The sequence below is a fragment of the Pseudogymnoascus verrucosus genome (genome assembly GCF_001662655.1).
Source record: "Pseudogymnoascus verrucosus strain UAMH 10579 unplaced genomic scaffold scaffold_20, whole genome shotgun sequence".
Taxonomy (NCBI): Eukaryota; Fungi; Ascomycota; class Leotiomycetes; order Thelebolales; family Thelebolaceae; genus Pseudogymnoascus; species Pseudogymnoascus verrucosus.
In genome coordinates this window covers 155,767-177,853 of record NW_017263671.1, presented here as the reverse complement: position 1 = coordinate 177,853, position 22,087 = coordinate 155,767, and the positions used below count along the sequence as shown (strand labels likewise).

Below are 22,087 nucleotides of genomic sequence, written 5' to 3'. Positions count from 1 at the left end.
GTACGTGGGGAGCTGTGAGGGGAATGTTTAATATCGTTTGGTTGCTGAAGATCTTGTTGCAAGTCGAGCTTTATACTATTTATTGGATTTGTTCTACAGTAATAGGATCTTCATCTCGCGCCTTTTCTCTTTGTTTGTAATTCATGATGGGTCATCACGATATTTCCTTGAGATTCCTTCTGTTCATCCATCTCGGCGGAGGCATTCCTTCAAGCCTGTCTCACTTCGGAAATTTGAATCGGGTTAGTTTTCGAGATCGATAAGCCGCCCGAATGCAATTGGGTTAATGGGAATTATATCGCTGACTTGGTATAAATATGGCTGGCAAGAAGCCAATAAGAAATCTCACCGATGTGAGAGATCGTAGCAAAGATTTCCTATAGGAGAAAGTGACCTGCACAACTGTGTTGGCTGACTCGCCCTCAGGATCACTTTCGACCAAAAGGATACTTTTGGGCATCATGTCCTCATTCGTCATCAGCGTGACACTCAGAACCGCGACGTAACTGTGAGACATCGAAGCCCAATTGGGCCCACTCCGTCAAGCTGAACGCTTGGCACAGATTCAGGGGCACAGAGTAGGTAGGCGGTTCCTTCCCCAAATCTCCAAATCACGTGAACTTCACAATGTAGTCACCTTGTTGGGGGAAACGGACATTCCCGCTGGGATACGGTGGGCTTTTACGCCCAAAATAACGGGTTATTCCCGTCGGACCGTCCAGCTCCCCAGCTGACCTACGGGTGAGACAGTTACGCGGTTGAAGCAATAAGTGGCACGGGTCTTGGCACATTTCTGGTATATTTCTGGCAGTAAACCGTGCCACTTTTTTCTTCACCCGCGTAACAGTGGCGCCATACTATTGGGAGCCACTGATCCTAACCCAGCTGAGCCCGGAGAGCTCAGCTTGTCAGGGTTTTGGGGGATTCCCCCAGGACTACAAATAGCGTACGTAGGCCCGTAGATTAGGTAGTAATTCAATTGATCTATAGATTCTATATACCGTATTTACTGTTTGAAGCCTTCTGTTCTGTTGCGCCAAAGTGAAGAAGTTCCGGCCATCGAAGACACTGCACAATTCGTGTGGTGGTCCCCGTATTCCGGTCCTCCCCCCAACACACCTGCTGTAGCTACTTGTGGTCTTGATGTGGCACCTCTGCACTTTTTTGGGGCTCAGTTTACGTGGCTCAGATTCCACGCTATGCCTATTGGCACGATTGAGAGCATCGATCCACTGAACTACAAGCTTGTGTATGGCAGAGCGGACGGGATGCCCAATTCTCTTGAGTCTATGGTCGTATGTGGTAGATTACTACCCATACCACATTATAACCACGATTACGTGGACAACACATGTAGAAACATGGTACAGTATGCAGGGAGACAGCGAGGTCTAAACACTCCCGCAGGCAGTAGCAAGAATAAATCGGAATTTTTTCTCTTTCCAGCTTGTTATTGCCTTTTGTATATCATCTTTAGAATAGGCCTCAGGAGTTTCACGTTTATAGCCCATGGTTAGTAGTAATAAGAGTTAGAAGCTAAGGTAGTAGGGTAAAGTGCGCGAGATCCCTATATGCGCGAGATACCCATACGTCACGTTATATAATAAAATAAAATAATCGTGATATAAATGCTATCTAGCTATTTGCTCTCGCGTTCATATATCTGCAATGCTCGCAAGTACTTCGGCGTGCTGTCTCTTGAGGCCCCTTACTGCACCAGCCAACTCTCCTCTCCGTCTTTCCTCCTCTTCGCAGGCCACGTCCTCTCTGTCGCCAGACTGCTGCGGCGCAGAAGCCAACGCCATCGTAACATCGTTCTCAATTAAAGCAAAGTCTGACTCTAATGATTTCAGTACGCTATCGAAAGTTGTCTTGGCCGCGGTTTCAATTTCCCGCTTTATCGCCGTCGAGATGTTGGGAAATAAGGTGCCGTTCGTGATTCGTCCTTGCACGGTATTTCGTTGACGAGCTGCTTTGCCGGTGCCTGCCACAAAAGAGACATCAGCATAAGGTTGAAGTCGATTTAGATGATAATAGTGTCTTAATAGTCTACCTGGGTAGGTATACTCACCATATTCATTGGCTGCTGATCGGTAAGCTGGAACCATCTCTGCGAAAATATAGGAGGATTCATTCGGCTCTGATGCTTTACTGCGAGTAATCCTCGTTGGTGTAAGTAAAGGGTCCTTGGCCAAGCGAGGCTTTAAGAGGTATCGAAGTTTGCAAGGGCACAATAAAACTTACTTGACTTCCTTTGCAAAATTCTGCTCTGCTAGACTGCATCTATATGTCAAACTTTGAATTCTGAAGTCAATTCCTTCAACGAGCAAAGGGCTGAAGCATTTTTCTTCACTAGAATGTCAGCTATTTTACCGCAGAAAACTAATCTCTATCAACTTACCTCTCATCTCTGACTGCAAGGCCAGTAGCGGTGCTTTAGCGGACTGTAACAAATCTTTAAACAGCGTTGGAATGTCTTCTTCTAATGTCTCCCATTGGAATGCCATCTCCATCCTCATTTTCCAGATGAGTTCAGCGTTCCAATTGACTTTCCCCCGCTTTTCCGTGTAGTGGTAACCATCGTGTCTGCACCAGGCATTATACTGAGCTACACGAGCTAAATCAGCCTGTGTACATAAAGTTGTGCACTATTTAGAGACATTACTCCAATGCCACTATGCTGAGTTAGAATTCGGACTGCTGTGAATGAGAGATGGATATTACATTGTTCCAACTTGCACTATTTTGTTTCGCCACAGTTTCCCAAACCTCGCTTTGCTTGTCTTGAATAAAGTTAGGCAGGTAGCCCCTTAACCTACAACAGCTTTAAACAAACTCACCTAGAAGCATAAGAACCAGCTCCCGAAAGGTGTCCTGGAATTCGCTTTTGGACTGAGAGACTGCCCTCAATGTCTCCGAAGGTTAGCCGACCTCAATATCGAATAAATAATATGACTAACCTCCGTTTTTCCATTATTAACGGCGAGAAGCATAGATTCGTCTAACCCAGTCTCTGTGGGTTGTTGAGATTCTGTAGGTTTAGTCGCTAAAAGCTCAGCTGAATTTAGAAGACTCGACAACATTGAAGAAAGGAAATGCCTTGCTTCAAGTAACTGCGCATGGGCGGTCATGGTGTAGCAGAATCGTCGAAGCTCTGGTATACCACTAGCTTGAACCATTTCAACATTACCCTTTATTGTATACTTCCCGTATGTTGTGTTAGAGACGCAAAATACCTCTAGCCCTCCATTCGGGACCTTTGAGGAATAGGCCCGCTGTAGACCTTCTTTAACGTGCGTATTGCGAGCGCTAATAAGAAGCAATTGTTGCCTATAAAAAGGTTAGTAGTCTAGTCTCAAGCATACCCAGTCTTTCATACTTTCGCTTTAAGTGTTTCTTAAGGGCTTTATTGCGCTGCGCTTTTGCTTCCTTGATATCTTCATCAAGTTTCGTCATCACTCCTTGTGGTATGCTCTTGTTTGGGCCACAAAACTCTTGTCGTGCCGCCTTCACATTAATATCCTAGTTATGTGTAAGCCATACCCTCTAAATTTAATTTTGTAGTAGACTACAACCTCTGACTTAGTGCAGACAACAGCAACTTTCATGCTTTTCCCAGCGGACTCCTCCCATTCCAACTCAGCATGCCGAGATAAGATAGAATAGAGGGATGATTTCAATGACTGATCTGTGATTGCTCGAGAGATCTTTGCAACGATGAAGATATAGTTGCATCTTAAAAGATAGTCCTGCGTTGCTTTTACTCTTGCTAGATTTGTATCATGTAGACCTATATGTTTTGTTAGTTAATCTGTGACTGCATTTACAAACCTAAGCTACAAACCTGGCAAGTCGGCAAGAATAATACCAGTCTTTAAGACGTCTGCTTGAAGATAAACACTATCGATACTCAATTAGAGGCTAATAAATGATAGAGTATGATGGAAAACTTTACCGGATGATTTTTGTAAATGGCCAAAACCTATCTTCCATAAATACACTTGTCTTCTCACAACATTCATCTGCAGTATCTGCTGTTGATGTCCACTTTCCATTCTCTCCACTATCTGGCCAATTAAGCTCATACGCCCATTGAACTAATTGGCTATTCGCTATAGACAGCCCAGCTTCGGATATATCATTTATAAGCATAGCTTTGTTAAAGCTAGGCTGGTGGCTAAATCCTGCCTCAAGTGAGGACCATGCTTGTTCCGATTCGCGTTGCATTGTAGCGTATTCATTTTCAGAAACGCTATCACCTTCAGTGTGTGGAAGATACATCTGGCGGTAGTTCCAGACCAGTTCCTTGATTAGATCTTCAATTTCGCCCATAGAGAGGTACTCAACCTCAATTGTAATAGGCGCCAAATGGTCCGTTGTCTTCTGCCTATATTCAGTAACAACTGAAGTACAGGCTGCACCAATATCTCCCTGTCGGATTGTTAGGTTTAGATTTAGAAACGCCCGTTATAAGATATGTACTTACTGTTTTAGCGATATTTGGAAAGTGAAGAAGAGAGTTAATGAGACTACTCTTTCCTAGAAGAATATCAGACCTATGCAGCATAATTTAACGGCTCATTCTTACCTTCACCCGAATCTCCTAGAACGGCGATGGTTCTCGTTTCAGAGCTTTTAAACGTACTCAACTCCTTAGCATCATTAATTAGCCTTTGAAGATCGCCCCCTGCCACTAGAGATTGCCCCGCCGTCTCCATCGCGTCGGCTGCATCCTTTGCAATATCAAGTCCTTTTTGCAACGCTGTTTGAAAAGGTGAGGCGAAGAAGGGTTCCAATGGCGGCTCCTCACTTCCGACATCATAAGGGCTAGTGGGATCGTTGTAATAGCTGACATCGCTTATACTAGAAGAGACCGATACACTTCGCTGGTGTGGGTACAGGGATGGACTTGTACCTAGCTCTGACATTTGACTAAAGAGAGAAGTCCGCCTCCGCGGCGGAGTCGATGGGCCACACTCAGCGGAAGCCGAGTCCCCATTGAGTAAAACAGGTATTGGCATTCCGAGACCCTCGTTCTCAGTAGAAACAGCTATCTTTTCGTCAGAAAACAAGATATGCAAAGACTGAGGGTCCTCTGGTTCGAGCCCGGACAGAATTGGCAAAGACAGATCGCTAGACCGAGTCTGTGAGTCCGGAATTGGTGAGGGTCTCATTGCATCGAGCTGGAGAGTGGGCTGTCTTCCAAAGTCAAGGCCTTTAAAAGCGAAGTCGTTACCCTCATAACTAGAAGAGAGAAATCCTGCATTGCTAGGTGTGACATTAGATGCAACCGCAGAGTCAGATCTCGGTGGAGAGAGGTCGCTAGAAGCTGGGGCGACTTCTATAGTTCGCTCGACACGCTGGGAATTTGCGGAAGCCCCCAATGTTGAAATAGGATCTTGTCGCTCTCCCGCCTGATCAAGGCTCCTTCTCAATCGCATAGGCAAGATCTCATGCTCTAGAGACACTGGTGGAGAGAGGTTATCAGAAGCAGGCGAGATCTCTGGAGGTTGCGTGATGCGCAGAGGATTTCCAAAAATCGGTGGTGTTGAAAGTTGACCTTGGTCGCTATTCGAAACGCTTCGTCGTTCCCTTCCAAGGCTTCTTCTTGACCTTACGGGTAATATCTTGCGTTCTGGAAAGGAATTGGACATGTTTCAAGTGCAAAGTGGGCTGTCCAGAAAGGACTTCGTCGTTGGAAATCTGTGCAGCAATATATGGCTGTGATATTCGCAAATGCAACAAAAGATGGAGGTTTCCAACACCTTCATATTGCACGGCAGACGTTGATATGGCGAGATTGGCCCCCAACCAACATGTAGAAGGAGGGGTCAGCTGTAACACCAGTTCGCCCCCCTACTCCAACAGAGACTTACCTAGTACGGAGCATACTGCATGTAGCGATAGGAAAAATGCGCGATCCATGCAAGTTGTTTAAGTGGGTAGTATCAGTTGGCGCCTATAATCCAACTTAAGTGGGCTATTGGTGTTAAAGCAACCACTTAAAGATGGATGGAGTTGCTTTCTGTAATGCTAAATAAAGCACAGAAGGAGCTATAGACTATGGCTAGACCCTTCCAACTCCTCGTAGGACATCTCTGGCACTTATGTCCCATTAGTACTTACGAGCAAGCGCTATTCGTAGTTATTTGAATCACAGCATGAGACAAAATGAAACCAATTATTTGTCTGTCCTTGAGTCCTGTCCAGTCGCTCTTGTTGGCTTGCTATCGTACCTCGTCATTGGCTATATTAATTCAGCGGCGCTTATGCATCGCGGGCCTCTCCGGTAATATCTGTGCCCAACTCCATGACCCACCACATCAACACCCCAAGTTCTACCTTTCGATGAATGCATACCAAGGGGTCACTAGCTATTTGTCGTACGCGAAGTATTCTTGGAGGGAGAAGGACTTGGGCGCTGGGGTACAGTGGGCTATTGACCCTGAAACCGAAGGTTTCTCCGGCGCAAAGTCCGACTCCCAAATGGGTCAGAATTGCCGGTGGTGCAGCTGTAAGGATCTTCAATATGAACAGGGCAGTAGGGGGTCACGGGGCTTTGGGCTATTACGTAGAATCCTGTATTGATACGAAGACTGAACGCTGCCTCTCCTCTCTTCCGTGCGGGGTTCGGCCTATAAGTAGAATACGTAGGCCTGTAGGATAGTGTAGTAAAAATATTTGATCTATATACTCTATTTACTGTATTTACTGTGACGATGATTACTCCCAACAAGTATAAATACCGCCTGCACACTACAAAATTACACAGCAAAAAAAGGAAAATAAAGGCAAAAACATACAACAGTGGGTATTCGCTGGTGGTCACCCACCCAACTACTAATCCACCGATCTCAAGCTTGTGTATGGCAGAGCGGACGGGATGCCCAATTCTCTTGAGTCTATGGTCGTATGTGATTATTATGTGTATGTCGGGAACTTAATACTGCCATGCTGTGCTGTGATGTGTTGTGACCGGACGGTGGGGGATTTGGGGAGGTGGGGTATCATTTATCTTTTTCGCTCACAATTACAAAATACGGTAGATAAAGCAGGCATATATAATTAATTCAAATAATTCAAGGGTATATTGACAATATTTTTCTTTCTACACCACTGATACCAAGCCCATCAATCTATTTCACAAGAGATACGCCTGTGGCACTTCCCAAGGCATTCCTTTCCCTAGCCACTCAAGAACTGCTGCCATGTGGCTAAAGGCAGCGGCGCGACCTATTCTTTGCATGAAGTTGCAGCGCGTATTGCCACCGTAATTCGCATTGCAAGCGTGCTTGATACCTGAGCCACCCTTTGCCCTCAGCTGATGCGTTAGGGTACCACGACCCTTACTGAATACAGCTGCCCTGATATCCATTCTTTGGCGTAAAATCCACCTGCAAGAACGTCTCTCAAGCGTCAACAACAACGTCCACAACAGCAGTCCCCACTGGTTCTGGCCGGTTCGAGAAGATGATCTTCCACTTCACAATCTCCACAATCTCCAGCTCTTCAACGCCCTGCCCCTCCTTCGAAGTGTTCTCGGTTTCAGACGGCGCACGTTTCCGAATAATAGCAATAGCTTTTGAAAGTTTCTTGACCTCTCCCGTGAGACGCTGATGCATGCCTACATAGAGATAGACGCGTTTCTGCCACGCTCCGCCTTCTGATGTCCCTGGCTCGTAGTCTGGGAAGACAAGGCGCCCGATTGGTGTTTCATAGCTTCCCGGCTGGTTTGACTCGTCGTCTTCATCTTGAGTAGGAGGAGAGGGTGTGTTGATCGTCCCCTGCATCTCTAGCAGAGCAAGCCCGGATGGTGTCTGGAGTAGCTGGGGTAATGGATTCTCCAAGGGCTTCTCGAGGGCTTTTGGTGACGGGTAGAGGGCCACTTTCGTAGCCATTTTTGCGGATTTTTGAGCTTATCTGTTTCTTCTTTGAAATTGAATTATATCATTTTATTCTGAGAATATACAAGATGAACATGTGCTATAACTTTGTGGATCTGGTTATAATTGCTGTGCCTCTTGATATAGTTGGACGCGACGAGACGCGTTAAGCGACTCCAAGCGCGTAAAGTGACTAAATTACTCTGTCTAAAATCACTCCAATAGGCAAACCAGTTTGATTTATAAGAAATTACTGAAAGTAAGGTATCCTCTCAAATATCCTGGACTCTCAATTGCCTTCCTATCTAAAATTGCCAAAATATCTCAAATATCCCCATAGTCACGACGGAAAAACCAAAGTGGAAAGAGCTACCCACTATTTTGCTTAGTCATTTCTTTTCAGCCCTTACCAAATCCACCACTAGCCCACAACATTAGCTCCGAAATTTGGCTCGCTTATTCCCACAACTAGCGCAAAATGCGAGCACACACACGAATTTCGCAAAATTGATTCCCTTCTTGTTTGATCCCGATCGCGACCTCATCAACAACCACCGGCCTTTCGACAAATTCTTTAGCCGGCCATGAAGCTTAACATCTCATACGTATGCGCAAATGCTATTCAGACCAAATGGACGATATACTGACGTTCCGATAGCCTGCCAATGGCAGCCAGAAGATGGTCGAGATCGACGACGAGCGCAGACTCCGTGTCTTCATGGAGAAGTACGATATTTCGAATCTCATTGGAACGAACGAATCTAACATATAACAGGCGTATGGGCGCTGAGGTTCCCGGAGACTCCGTCGGAGATGAGTTCAAGGGCTACATCTTCAAGATCACCGGAGGCAACGACAAGCAGGGTTTCCCCATGAAGCAGGGTGTCATGCACCCAACCCGTGTCCGCCTTCTCCTCTCCGATGGACACTCTTGCTACCGCCCCCGCCGTACCGGTGAGCGCAAGCGCAAGTCCGTCCGCGGTTGCATCGTCGCCATGGATCTTTCCGTCCTTGCTCTCTCCATCGTCAAGCAGGGCGATGCCGACATCCCAGGCGTCACCGACACCGTCCACCCCAAGCGTCTTGGCCCCAAGCGCGCCACCAAGATCCGCAAGTTCTTCGGCCTCACCAAGGATGATGATGTACGTTTGTCCATCTTCATCGCCTGTCCGTGCAAACGGTACAGAGTGTGAGCAGAACCCACGCTAACGGAATTTTCAACTATAGGTCCGCAAGTTCGTCATTCGCCGCGAGGTCCAACCTAAGGGCGAGGGCAAGAAGGCATACACCAAGGCACCAAAGATCCAGCGCCTGGTTACCCCACAACGCCTCCAGCACAAGCGTCACCGCATTGCGCTCAAGCGCCGCAACTCCGAGAGGACCAAGGATGCTGCTGTGAGTATTCCAATATATATATACACTGCAAGAACGCTATACTAATGATATGCTAGTCTGAGTACGCCGCCATCCTCGCCAAGCGTGTCCACGACGTCAAGGCCGAGAAGGCCGATCTCCGCAAGCGTCGCGCTTCGTCCATGCGCACTGCCACCAAGGCTTAGATTGCGTATGGCTGGGAGAAGGGCAGGAATGGGCGGGAATGAGCTATTTGAAAGAAAGTCCTATGTATACATCAGTCGCCTTGGGCTACTGTGTACCGAGGATGCCGGCATGTAGGGTCTAGATATTCATGGCATACATTTCAGCAAAAGGCGTCTTATTCGATGATATCAATCTGGCTTCTTGGCGTGAGAGAAAAAATGAGCATTGGCATGTTAAATATTAAATTATGATCCCTTTGTTTACCCATGTCGTGATTCGGTGATTTTCCTTGGACGCGGTATGAAGGAGACTCTATTACGAAAAGGTGATATTTCAAAACGGCGGGAGATGGGAAAAGGAAGACCAACATTCGAACTAAACTGCACTTCAGAATTATATAAAATTTAGTGAGATCGCCAACAGTCACCGACGACATATCCTCGCAAAATTATTCACGCCTATTCATTATGATCACGTGTCTATGAGAATTAAGGAGACAACTAGCCACAACATTACAAGCCACATACAAACAGAACGTGACCTCGACTTTTGTTTACTATGTCCCTATTTCGAAGTGCACTGATGTCTGCCCTCTTCAGCTCCTTACCACTTCATAATGCCGAGGGCATTGCCTCTTTCTCGTGGAGAGATCACATACTCGACTGCTAAAGATGAAGAGGTCAATATCCTTCATCGCCTACGATATCCAGCCGAAGAAGTCAAATTCTTTAACCACATTAACAACAAGCGCAGTTGGATTAAAGCTATCGTTGCGCATCACCTAAATCTAAGGTTGCCTACTTTATGCCAGGTAGCTGATGTTAAGACCCAAACGTCATGTTGGCACAAAAAATCCCAAGTAATCCCATCACCTAACCTCTATCCGTCATTGTTACAGCTTCCCCCCTGGTGGGGGGCAAAAATGACAAAAATGACAAAAATAACATACAACAGTGGGTATTCGCTGGTGGTCACCCACCCAACTACTAATCCACCGATCTCAAGCTTGTGTATGGCAGAGCGGACGGGATGCCCAATTCTCTTGAGTCTATGGTCGTATGTGGAAGTTCTAGGTTGGGGAAGGGTTATATGGTGGTGTGTGCTTGACTGACGGCCGGATGGTGATGGCGGTTTGACGGTATAAAATTCTTCTACATTAGCTGTGTGGACTCTGTTCTCTTTTGCGATAGGTTAGACGTAGGGGATTTATGAGCGTTCGATGAGCGAACGGATTCTCAACCGAGATGCACATACTGGAGGGGGGAGGGGAACAAGTAGCTTCAATGTTTGCATTCCAGTCACAATTAGCCCCTGGGAAGGGAAGGAACAGCCTGGACGGCGTGTTCTAATTAGATTTCCTCTCCCATATCGTGTTGGGGAAGCCTTTCGGCCTGGGAATGGAGACGAAAAGATTCGATGTGAGGCAGGCGCCTATGCATATCTTCAGGAAAAGCGGGATGACAGTAGGCTACGCAACAACCTCTTTCACGATCTCTCCTGGATAATGCTCAGTATGGCACGGACTCCCCTACCTAAAATTAGATCTTTCATAATTGACCGTGACGGGTTCTTGCGCTTGGCAAATAGGCCAGTGTTGAAATTTTCGAGCTAGAAAACGAGGAAATTCCGACAGATATACCCCAAGACTAGACTTATTCTACAGCGGATTCATACGCGATGAGTATCATTAGCATCCATGATAATCGACTACGACATCAGCTAAACGCAATAAAGGGTGTAGGTGATTATATCTATTAGACATCAGCGTTAACGGCAATGAGGACAGTACTGCCATCATTTTTTAAGTGGGAATGTCGCCGTGGACCTTTTCTTTTCACCTTAACGGATCTTCACCAGAGCAACCTCTTCGTTGATAAAAACTGGAACATCACCTCACTTGTGGATCTTGAGTGGGCAAGCACCCGGCCACTAGATATGTTTCGGACTCCGACCTGGCTCACGAGCAAGGCTTGCGATGAGATTGCTGAGGAAGGGCACGAAGAGTATGATAAGGTCCGGGCAGAATTTATGGACAAATTCACGGCGGAAGAGGAACAAGCTCAAAGTCCCGCCTCTTGTAATTACGATGGGAAGCCGCTGCTGTCAGCTGCAATGAAGCTGAACTGGGATAAGGGAATATTTTGGTATACGCTTGCCCTTGCCAGCCCAACAGGTATTTTTCGACTATTCTACAAACAGATCCAACCTAGGTTCATTATGCATACTACGGGTCATGACAATTTCGAACTGATTATGCCATGGTACTGGGCAGAAGACTACGTTAAAGTCGGGATGAAGAAAATGTCAGATAGAGAGGATTATGATATCCGCCTTCGACACGCATTCGAGGGTACTGCAATATCGGATACTGTTCCAAATATTTAATCCGCGGGCTTATTGACCGCTTGGAATGAATGGACGGGGGTCTACATTCACGCGAAAGACGGTACAATATCTCAGCGCAATGAGGGGGACGAAGATGGGAATATAGTGATTCCGGTAAAGAGTCAGGAAGACCCATCAGCTTCGTTCTCTCTTTCATCTTCGCTATCAGCCTCGATAATCAGAGGAACTTCTCCGTAATATCATCAGTAAGTAATACTAATACTAGAGTAAGCTAAATATCCTACCTTGAGAGTTGACTGGCAAATATATTGCGTTCGAAATTATGAGACTGGTTAGCAGGTGGCCTTCGAAGAACAGCTCCTGTCACTAATACTAGGTGGATACTGTTGAACTATGCTCGCTATGATGGCGAAGTTTATGGATACTGAACCGTACATAGACCCGTAATTAGAGATATCGATTTTTTCATTAAGAAGAAGGAGCTAGCTTGTGCTGAATATGTCCTTTTCACCAAGTCATTAAATCTTTACCAGCTCACCCACCACAAACGGTATGGGGTGCCAGGTTTCCCAGTACCCAATATCAATCTTCTTCCAGCCCTTTCGATCTCCTCCACCAGCTGCCTCAAGGGCGCCGACAGTGTCTCTATTGAGTTTACACCCACCCATTAAAACATTCCACCCCGCTAAGATCCAGAGCTTTTGCAAGATCCATGTCACAACCGATGCTCGCCCAGGCCAAGGGCTAGCAATGTGCTCGCAGACAATCAGGCGACCGCCAGGTTTCAGTAACCGGTAAAGCTCGTTGACAGTATCCTGCTGGTTTGACACGCTGCAGAGGACTCTGATACACAGGATCGTATCGAAGACACCCTCGTTAGACCGGCCTTCCGTCTTAAGGAGCGCTAGCTTATCCAGTGCCGGGATGAGAGTTGCAGGTTCAGCACCACAGGAAACAATCTCGTATTTTCCAGCGAGCCCGGCTTTGTTGATGTTCTTCTGTAGCGCTGGGTGCATGTCAACCGCAGGTTCCACACCATAAGCCTTGGTTATGAGTGCTGGATCCAGCCGACATAATATCTCTCCGGTGCCTGGCCCAACATCCAAAACTACTCCGCTGGCTGTTTTCAGCATGTCGAACGTGTTGCCTTCAAGCTGCTGCGACAACTCCGCTCCTACTTTGCCCCAGACCCTCGAAAACTGTATTTAATAAGCATATGCCGGGTTAACTAGTGGAAATTATACATACAGCGCGGTGTCTGAAGGCTTGCAAGTCTTGGAATGCAAGCAAAGGCCATTGTAGAAAGGTTATCAGAAGATCTACGTAGAGTTAATAACATGGAGCTAAATCCTAAATATGGAACTTACAGTAATAGCAGTAGCAAATAAGTCCAGCAGGTTTCAATACGCTGGCGAGAAACCGCTCGAAAAGCGGGGGTGCCACATCCTCAACAGGTGCCATGGCTTAAGAATTGTAATGGTGTTTTCGAGAACTTAACTAGTATATCCTAAGTCTTGTTGTTAAGAGTTATTGTGCTGGTAGTAGTAATGGAGGATAGATGTGTTGGTGACGACATATAATGTAAGTGGCAGTTCGACTGCGGAATCTCGACGGATGTCCAACCTCGGTGCAGTCACGTAATGTAGTTGAAGTGAGGGGACAGTCTACATTCGCGAGAAAGACGGGTACAGAGACGGGTACAACGGCTCAACCCGATGAGGGCGACGAATATCGAAATATAATACTTCTAGAGAAGAATCGCGACATCGAGAGATCTCAGGAGAGGAGTTATCATCTCAGCTATAGTGTCTAGGTCGGGTGAGAAATACGAAGGCATGGGGTCTGTTGGCATACGATGCTAAATACGCTGTCTAGGCTTTAATTTTCCGGATCTGCCACGACTCCACCAAGGTTTATACTGTAAGATAGTAAGGCTTACTGTGTAGGAACAGCAGAGAATAAATTATTACAAGTGGCAAAAATCCAAAAATTACATATATTAAACGGCTTTATAAAAGTAGAATACTACATAACCATATAAGAATATCGTAAGTATAGTACAGTATGCAGGAAATATAAGTAGAGAGTGTATGTTAAAAATAAGGAAAAATCAATTATTTAGTATTTAGTATAACTACTATTTTATATAGATAACTATGGCCACAGGAAGTAATAGAGCGAGAACGTAGGTTTTCTAAATTATCACTTTTGGCGTTCAGTGTTCGCTAGCCACCATGCCACCTTTTGATTCAACCCCGTGCTGTCTCAGATCTTATCGCCTCGGCGGACCAAATTCCGCGCTAATTTTTGTCTTGACAACTTTTGTCCCGCAAGTTCAGCTTCAAACTTCTGGAACATTTTACCCCACACCGTAGCCTGAAATCTGGGCTTCTCATCCACGCCACATCACAGAGTTGCACATCTTCTAACTCCATTATATTTTCTTGAAGAATTGAGCTCTTGGATAGACCCAGCTGCCATACCCTATCACCCGGGCAGCTTCCCGACCCCACGTCACGGATCTCCCCGAAACTCGGACGAATTCTCCTCGACACACTCAGACAAAATGGCGACGAACTCTATCAAGCTGTTGACTGGCAACAGCCATCCTCAGCTTGCCCGCTTGGTTGCCGACCGGTAAGGCACACCAGCGCCCTAACCCGGTGAGCGTGGATGGGCACGTTGCTGACTGCGCATAGCCTCGGTATTGAGCTTGCGAAGACTATGAGTCTGAACTACTCGAATCAAGAGACATCAGTCACAGTCGGAGAGTCTGTTCGTGACGAAGATGGTACGAATCTGTCTTATTCCCGTGGCTTTGTTTCTATAGTTGTGCATACTCTAACACCTCAAAGTTTTCATCCTCCAATCCACCGCCCCGGGAGATATCAATGACGGACTCATGGAACTCCTCATCATGATCAACGCATGCAAGACCGCCTCTGCACGCCGCATCACCGCCGTCATCCCCAACTTCCCCTACGCGCGCCAAGACAAGAAGGACAAGTCCCGTGCGCCCATCTCCGCGAAGCTCATCGCAAACATGCTCCAGACCGCTGGCTGCAACCACGTCATCACGATGGACCTGCACGCCTCCCAGATCCAGGGCTTCTTCAACGTCCCCGTCGACAACCTATATGCCGAGCCCAGCACCCTGAGGTGGATCAGGGAGAACCTGGACGTCAAGAACTGTGTTATCGTCAGCCCCGATGCTGGTGGCGCAAAGAGGGCAACCAGCATTGCCGACAGGTTGGATCTTGGATTCGCTCTGATTCACAAGGAGCGTGCGAGGCCCAACGAGGTGTCGCGCATGGTCCTGGTTGGTGACGTTTCTGACAAGACCGCCATTTTGGTGGATGATATGGCCGATACTTGTGGCACCTTGGCAAAGGCTGCTGAGACAGTTATGGCCCACGGCGCAAAGGAGGTTGTTGCGATCGTCACCCATGGTATCCTGTCCGGAAAGGCCATCGAGATCATCAACAAGTCCAAGCTGAGCAGGGTCGTGACAACGAACACTGTCCCCATGCAAGGCAAGGAGGAGTCGTGCGCGAAGCTGCAGACAATCGACATCAGCCCTACGTTGGCTGAGGCCATCCGCAGGACCCACAACGGCGAGAGTGTTTCTTTCTTGTTCACTCACGCGCCTACGGATTAAACGTCAGATTTTGGTATGGAATGGAAAGCCAGCGTTCTAGTTTGAGGTGGATTTTGGAGGAGGATACTTTTCAAAGTAATAGATCAGAGGGCAAGTTTTTTGGGGGGTGTTTTGATAAATTTCAGGCGCTTTGTTGGTGTAAGGTTCAGGGGATATTTCAAAGCTCTGGTAGGCATATGTACAGTGCAAACGTGCCATTTTGGATTTCAAAAGTGAAGAGGAGTTAAACCCTATCTTGGGCGTGGTAGCTTGGATAAGTTCCTGGAACTTTTAGCATCATAAGAACTAACATGGAATAATAATTCTGGTTCTGTTCTTACCTCACTTTTTGCCACTCTGGCCGTTATGTTGAAATGCATGTGACTTCTATTTCGCTGAAGCAAATTGATATATATACAGCATCTATACAGCACTTCCACGCATGTTCATACAAAAACGCTCTGCCAATGCTTTTCCCTGATCATACAGCTCGACGTATTCCCACATGTAAAGACATGCGATTAAAAGTCAGTCACCCGTCCATTATAACTCCAATCCGCCTCCCCTCCCCACTTCAATGGGTCATTCTTCGGCCCTCCCACCTCCCCCGTCTTTGGATTTACTTCCCCCTCAAATTCTGGCTTCGCACCTCTGCGAACATCAGGGTGCAGCTCCTGTCCTTTGCCAGTAGCTTCTATCCTAGCCGCAAGGGCATCCGCTGACTCATCTGTTGCCGGGCTTTGGTTGACCTGCGGCTTCGACGCCGGGGATTGGTTTATTTGTGGTGTCGCACGCGGTGTTGAGAAGGCACCCGTCGAAGCCTTCTGTAGCCTTTCGAACTCTTCTTGCTCCTTGGGTGGGAGGCGTGGCGGGGAGGGCCCAGTCGCGAAGGCGGGACGAACGGAGGATGTCGAGAAGAGGCGGCGGTAGGGCGCCGGGTTGAGGCGGAGGAGGAGACGAGGCATGGTTGTGTGACTATATCGAAGATGTTTACTTGTCGGTATATTGTAAGGCTTGCTAATACCCGTACAAAAGGAATGTTGCTTCTTGAATCGGTAATGCGTGCGTTCGGGGTAATTCGTTATGGATGGTAATCGGGCAAGGCTGAAGCCGGACCGGGCGTTAGCCTATTGAATATTCTGCCGGGGCGGTGAAACGTATTTTGTGGTCGATAGTGGGATGGAGGGGCGACTTCGGATATTTCGTACATGGGCTGGTTTGACTCACAACAGAGAGGACACTTGCATATAAACAACCCTTTTTCTCGATACGAGAGTTTCTTTCCTCAATCCCACTTATACGCTTCAATTGACTTATAAAAATAATTGGCAGCGAAAATGGAGGGCCTTAAACAGACCTTTGCACAGTGCAAGAAGGAGGGGAGAGTGAGTCTCAACGAGCTCAGACTATGAGAGCGGTGAATTGATGCTGACATGATATATAGGCGGCGTTGGTTACATATTTCACCGCTGGGTATCCTACTGTAGAGGAATGTGTTGATATTATGCTGGGGCTGCAAGCCGGTGGATCAGGTATGTTATGACTTCATTGTAAAGCGAGCGACCAATGCTAATATTCCCTCTCCAGACATCATTGAACTCGGAATCCCTTTCACAGACCCCATTGCTGATGGACCAACTATCCAAAAGTCGAATACCGTTCGTACAGACCTACTGGACTGCTGTTACGCCGCTGACTGAGCTTCAGGTCGCTTTAAAAAACAAGGTTACGGTCAGCTTGGTGCTCCAACTGGTCCGCGATGCGAGAAAGAAGGGACTGACAGTCCCTGTACTGTTCATGGGATACTATAACCCGATTTTGAGCTACGGAGAGGAGAGACTACTGAAGGACTGCAAGGAGGCTGGCATCAACGGTTTCATTATTGTTGACCTGCCACCGGAGGAGGCCGTCACATTCAGAAACTTCTGCACCAAAGCACAGTCAGTATCCGTCCAAATGGTTGTTATTACAGCTACTAACAGCATCGTAGACTCTCATACGTTCCCCTGATCGCCCCATCCACCACAGATGAGCGCATGAAGCTCCTCTGCGGACTCGCTACTTCATTCGTCTATGTCGTCTCGAGAATGGGCGTCACCGGAGCTACAGGCACTTTGAGCACAGGTATCCCCGAGCTCTTGGCACGAGTTAAGGAGTACTCTGGCGGCAAGCCGGCAGCCGTTGGATTCGGTGTCAGCACAAGAGACCATTTCGTCACCGTTGCCAAGATCGCTGATGGTGTCGTGATTGGAAGCCAGATCATCAACGAGCTTGGTGACGCACCAGCAGGACAGGGAGCCAAGGCGGTCGAGAACTACTGTGCCACCGTCTCTGGAAGGAGAGCAGCCCCAGTGACCCGTGAAATCGGAATGGTCGAGGCCGTACACAGCGCCCAAGAGCCCTCGGGAGATCAAGTCCAAGTCGACGCCGTCGTCCCTCCCCGCCCCGAAGGCGAAGTCGGCCTCGCCGACCAAATCGTCGCCCTGAACGCCGACGGTATCGCAAACCCAAACCACATCCCCTCCCGCTTCGGCGAGTTCGGCGGCCAATACGTCCCCGAGTCGCTGATGGACTGCCTTTCCGAGCTCGAGCAGTGCTGGGCTGAGGCCAAGAACGACCCCAAGTTCTGGGAGGAGTACCGTTCATACTACCCCTGGATCGGCCGCCCAGGGCACCTGCACCTCGCCGAGCGCCTGACCGAGCACGTTGGCGGAGCTAACATCTGGCTCAAGCGTGAGGATCTCAACCACACCGGTAGCCACAAGATCAACAATGCCCTCGGACAGATCCTGATCGCCCGCCGCCTCGGGAAGACCGAGATTATCGCTGAGACTGGCGCCGGTCAGCACGGTGTCGCTACCGCGACTGTCTGCGCGAAGTTCAACATGAAGTGCACCATCTACATGGGCGCTGAGGACGTGCGCCGCCAGGCCCTGAACGTCTTCCGCATTAAGCTCCTCGGCGCGCGCGTCGTTGCCGTCGAGGCAGGATCGCGCACCCTCCGTGATGCCGTTAACGAGGCTATGCGCTCCTGGGTCGTGAACTTGGATACCACGCACTACATCCTCGGATCGGCCATCGGACCCCACCCCTTCCCGACGATGGTTCGCACATTCCAGTCCGTCATCGGTGACGAGACAAAGGCCCAGATGCAGGCTGCGCGCGGCAAGCTCCCCGACGCCGTCGTGGCGTGCGTGGGTGGTGGCTCAAACGCCACGGGAATGTTCTTCCCCTTCTCCGCTGACCCGAGCGTTGAGCTCGTCGGCGTCGAGGCCGCGGGTGACGGAATCGATACCCCGCGCCACTCTGCGACTCTGAGCGGAGGATCCAAGGGCGTTCTCCACGGTGTTCGCACCTACGTTCTCCAAGACGAGCATGGACAGATCCAGGATACTCACTCTGTGTCGGCTGGTCTGGATTACCCCGGTGTCGGCCCAGAGCTGAGCGCGTGGAAGGATAGCGATCGCGCGACGTTTATCGCGGCGACGGATGCGCAGGCATTTGAGGGGTTCAGGGCGCTGTCGCAGTTTGAGGGGATTATTCCGGCGCTGGAGACGGCGCATGCGGTTTGGGGCGCTGTGGAGGTGGCGAAGAGGTTGGGGAAGGGGAAGGATGTTGTTATTTGTGTTAGTGGACGCGGTGATAAGGATGTGCAGAGTGTGGCGGATGAGTTGCCTATTTTGGGACCCAAGATTGGATGGGATTTGAGGTTTTAAGGGGGGGAGATAAAATGAGGTGAGATGGTGATTGAGCCTAGATCGAACAAGTTTTGAAGGCCGAAAATGAGATGATGATAGAGATGGTACAATTTTGGTGATGATGGATGATCTAGAGAAAAAAGTTTCGTATCACACTGAATAAAGAGCAATTGGACTTATCAAATACATCATCATCTCGTTATTCATTAAAATACACATCCGATCTACCACTCCCCACGCAGTAAATCTAATCCTCTACAACAAGCTATCATCCCCTCTATCCCCATGCCCCTTCGCCTTAACCATCTCCGACCCCTCCTCGGGCCCAACAGTAGCCAAGTACTTCTTAAAGTTATCACTCATCTCGACCACCTTCTCGAAATGGTCCTGTCGGAGCTCAATCTCCAACGGCTTCGTCTTATCCTCCACCTTGCGCTTCTGGTCAGCCTCGTACTCAGCCAGCGCCACGGCAGTCTGGAACGCGTTACGGATCTCGCGACCGTTCCACTCGGTGTCGCGAAGCACGTCGTCGCTGAGAATGTACTTCTTTGCCGCGGCCCGGACAGATACGTCATCGCCGCGCTCGCGCTCGAGCTTGGCGAAGAACTGGAGCCAGATTCGCTTGCGTCCTACGGCGTCGAGGGGTGGGTAGCCGATGTAGACGTGGATACGGCTGAAGAAGGCGGGGTCGAAGTGGCCAACGCGGTTGGTGGTCATGAAGAGGATACCGCGGTAATACTCCATGGCGCGGAGGAATACCGAGACGAGTCCATTGCGGGTGAGTTCGTTGACCTCGCGGCGCTCGAGGTAGACATCCGCCTCATCGATGAGCATGACAGCTCCCCAGATCTCAGCGAGCTTGAACCATTTGGACAAGTTCTCCTCGACGCGGAACTCGTCGGTTCCGATGTCACCACAGGTGAGAGAGAGGAGGGGGCGCGATGTGAATTCCGCAACACACTCGGCGGTGAAGGTCTTTCCGGCACCGGGAGGGCCGTGGAGGAGGAAAATCTGGCCCTCGCCCTTGTTGGGGATGGGGTCGGCGGCCCAGGTGGTCTCGTTCTTGGAGGGGTTGGTTTTCTTGGAGGTGGTGTATTTGTGGACGAGGGCTTTGATCATGCCGAGCTTCTCGTTGGGGAGGACGAGGTTCTCGATGGCTTCGGTTTTGATCTTGGGCTCGCGGCAGAAGTCGACGTCGAGAGCTTGCCACTTCTTGGACTTCAGGTCGAAACCCATGATGCGGCGGGGACAGAGGAAGTAGCGGTGGCGGGAGACGACGCCGTCCTTGATGGTCTCGAGGGAGGGGGTTTCTTGGGGATCGATGTTCTCGTAGGTCCCCCACTTCGTGCTCCCGGATGCGGCGCGGCGCTTCTCCATGCACTCGCTGCAGTTGCAGTCGTAGTGCATGTCGGCGAGAATGCCTGAGTTGTCATCGTCGACACACAGACTTGGAGCCGGGTGGATGTCAGTCTCCTCCCATCCTGCGTATGTGTAGAACGATCCCTGATCGACGACGACTCGGCCCTCGTGGAAACGCTTTGGGCGCTGCTTAGCCGCCATACTGTAGCCCTTGTAATCCATCTGTCGGCCCATCAACATCTTGTAGAACTTCTCACCACGGTCCTCCAGTTTCTGGCGAGGAGAAACCTCGGGATCGGAGTCGAGGTACATTGCTGGGATGACCTTGAGAGAAGTGATTTCGCGCTCGCCTTCGAAGGGAATGATGATCACTTCGTGCTGTCTGCGGCCCAAATAGCGGCCATCGAAGTCCATGTACCACATCATGATCTTCAAGGGACTGAGCTGCCCCATTTTCGTGGCTTTGTTGACGTCCGCAGTTGGAGTACATGACTGCACGACGAAACCACCACGCTGGTCGTCGATGTTTGCGTAGACGTCCATTCCTGGCTTGAACAACATCCAAAGCATCTCAAAGGTCGCAACAGGAGTTGGGCGCATGTAGCGCTCATCCTCCTCGAGGATCTTGTCGCCGAGGTTGTCCTCAAGGTACTTCTGCAGGACACCAATGTGGTGATAGGTCTCTGCATCATCGCAAGACTCCCGATACTCATCGAGCTCCTTGCGGAAGTGAACGAGAATGCTGAATGGCTCCTTGATGGAGATGGTGTTTCCGAGGAGAGACTGGCCAGGGTAGTAATCAACGATGGAGCGGAGAGCCTTAATGATGGGCTCCGAGTGGATGATGAGTTCCTTCTCCTCCATGGACTTCTCGTCAAAGTCGTCCATGTTCTTGGGAGTGTCCTCCTCTCTCTTCTTGTTGTTGCGTCCATTCTTGTAGAGTGTTGGGAACCAGACAGTCACACTGTAGAGGACCTCGAGAATTGGAATGCCGAGATCGCTGTATGCAGTCTTCTTCATCTTGTATGGAGCAGTGAGATCCTTGGTACCCTTGATCTCTCCGCCAAAATCCTTGTACTGGACTTTGTAGAGGATCTCCGGGCATTGTGGGAGCTCCTCCTTGGTCTCATTGTCGCTGGAGGTGGCCGGTGTCGCCGATTCCTGCTCTGGCTTCACGATAACATACTTGGCGCCCTCACCTTCGGGCTTCTTGTCACTTGATTCACCCATGGTTGCAGGAGAGTGTTGTTGTGATTGCAGGAGAGTGTTGTTGTGAGAAGGATGAGAGTAGGTATAAGATGAGGAAGAAGTGGAGTTCAGAGCACAGCTCAAGACGTGGAAAAAGCGGCAAGTGAGCTCACCAAGAGAATGGTGAACGAGTATGAAGAACGAAAAAAAAAAGAAGGTATGAGGGAGTTCATTCAGACTTTATAGAGTTTGGGGGCTTGTCGTTGGAGTTGGGTTGATCTCACCCACAGCCTCCTCTCCCCACAGCTCAGCCCCAAGGCTGGTTCCAGCCAGGCAACCGTGGCCGTGCATGAAACTACTGCTCCTTGATCCTCTATCAAGCTCTGGAACCAAGCAATCACAGACGTAATGCGGTGAGAGAGGAAGGAAACGATGTT

The 22,087-nt window shown here is 49.0% G+C and overlaps 9 protein-coding genes across 9 annotated transcripts; 4 read left to right on the top strand and 5 right to left on the bottom strand.

Annotated features, from left to right (window-relative positions):
- Positions 1-1,598: 1,598 nt before the first annotated feature.
- Positions 1,599-6,229, bottom strand: VE01_05489 (uncharacterized protein). Its single transcript, XM_018274953.2, has 14 exons — positions 4,589-6,229; positions 4,487-4,539; positions 3,956-4,431; positions 3,845-3,900; positions 3,576-3,790; positions 3,380-3,522; positions 2,961-3,330; positions 2,841-2,913; positions 2,725-2,783; positions 2,666-2,675; positions 2,402-2,608; positions 2,245-2,347; positions 2,072-2,163; positions 1,599-1,984 (listed from the first exon to the last, which is right to left on the bottom strand). The coding sequence occupies exons 1-14, from the start codon at positions 5,652-5,654 to the stop codon at positions 1,656-1,658; spliced, it is 3,252 nt and encodes a 1,083-aa protein (XP_018130714.1). The 5' UTR covers positions 5,655-6,229; the 3' UTR covers positions 1,599-1,655.
- Positions 6,230-7,084: 855 nt separating this feature from the next.
- On the bottom strand, positions 7,085-8,013 carry VE01_05488 (uncharacterized protein). The gene has a single exon (XM_018274952.2). It carries the CDS (start codon positions 7,896-7,898, stop codon positions 7,410-7,412), a length of 489 nt encoding a protein of 162 aa, XP_018130685.1. The 5' UTR covers positions 7,899-8,013; the 3' UTR covers positions 7,085-7,409.
- Positions 8,014-8,376: 363 nt separating this feature from the next.
- Positions 8,377-9,654, top strand: RPS6 (40S ribosomal protein S6). Its single transcript, XM_018274951.2, has 5 exons — positions 8,377-8,488; positions 8,542-8,609; positions 8,659-9,025; positions 9,111-9,278; positions 9,335-9,654. The coding sequence occupies exons 1-5, from the start codon at positions 8,468-8,470 to the stop codon at positions 9,440-9,442; spliced, it is 732 nt and encodes a 243-aa protein (XP_018130687.1). The 5' UTR covers positions 8,377-8,467; the 3' UTR covers positions 9,443-9,654.
- Positions 9,655-10,500: 846 nt separating this feature from the next.
- Positions 10,501-11,807, top strand: VE01_05486 (uncharacterized protein; the record flags this gene model as incomplete). Its single annotated transcript, XM_018274950.2, has 1 exon — positions 10,501-11,807. The coding sequence occupies exon 1, from the start codon at positions 11,199-11,201 to the stop codon at positions 11,805-11,807; it is 609 nt and encodes a 202-aa protein (XP_018130686.1). The 5' UTR covers positions 10,501-11,198.
- A 447-nt stretch (positions 11,808-12,254) lies between these two features.
- Positions 12,255-13,663, bottom strand: VE01_05485 (uncharacterized protein). Its single transcript, XM_018274949.2, has 3 exons — positions 13,136-13,663; positions 13,017-13,087; positions 12,255-12,967 (listed from the first exon to the last, which is right to left on the bottom strand). The coding sequence occupies exons 1-3, from the start codon at positions 13,227-13,229 to the stop codon at positions 12,287-12,289; spliced, it is 846 nt and encodes a 281-aa protein (XP_018130689.1). The 5' UTR covers positions 13,230-13,663; the 3' UTR covers positions 12,255-12,286.
- A 451-nt stretch (positions 13,664-14,114) lies between these two features.
- Positions 14,115-15,734, top strand: VE01_05484 (uncharacterized protein). Its single transcript, XM_018274948.2, has 3 exons — positions 14,115-14,405; positions 14,468-14,559; positions 14,624-15,734. The coding sequence occupies exons 1-3, from the start codon at positions 14,335-14,337 to the stop codon at positions 15,424-15,426; spliced, it is 966 nt and encodes a 321-aa protein (XP_018130688.1). The 5' UTR covers positions 14,115-14,334; the 3' UTR covers positions 15,427-15,734.
- Positions 15,735-15,926: 192 nt separating this feature from the next.
- On the bottom strand, positions 15,927-16,370 carry FMP21 (putative mitochondrial protein, conserved; the record flags this gene model as incomplete). Its single annotated transcript, XM_018274947.1, has 1 exon — positions 15,927-16,370. One exon carries the CDS (start codon positions 16,368-16,370, stop codon positions 15,927-15,929), a length of 444 nt encoding a protein of 147 aa, XP_018130691.1.
- A 259-nt stretch (positions 16,371-16,629) lies between these two features.
- Positions 16,630-19,288, top strand: TRP5 (tryptophan synthetase). The gene is made up of 5 exons (XM_018274946.2): positions 16,630-16,790; positions 16,850-16,937; positions 16,993-17,063; positions 17,113-17,345; positions 17,396-19,288. Exons 1-5 carry the CDS (start codon positions 16,743-16,745, stop codon positions 19,119-19,121), a joined length of 2,166 nt encoding a protein of 721 aa, XP_018130690.1. The 5' UTR covers positions 16,630-16,742; the 3' UTR covers positions 19,122-19,288.
- Positions 19,225-21,692, bottom strand: VE01_05481 (uncharacterized protein; the record flags this gene model as incomplete). The annotated part of the gene is made up of 1 exon (XM_018274945.2): positions 19,225-21,692. One exon carries the CDS (start codon positions 21,690-21,692, stop codon positions 19,359-19,361), a length of 2,334 nt encoding a protein of 777 aa, XP_018130693.1. The 3' UTR covers positions 19,225-19,358.
- Between the last annotated feature and the right edge of the window lie 395 nt (positions 21,693-22,087).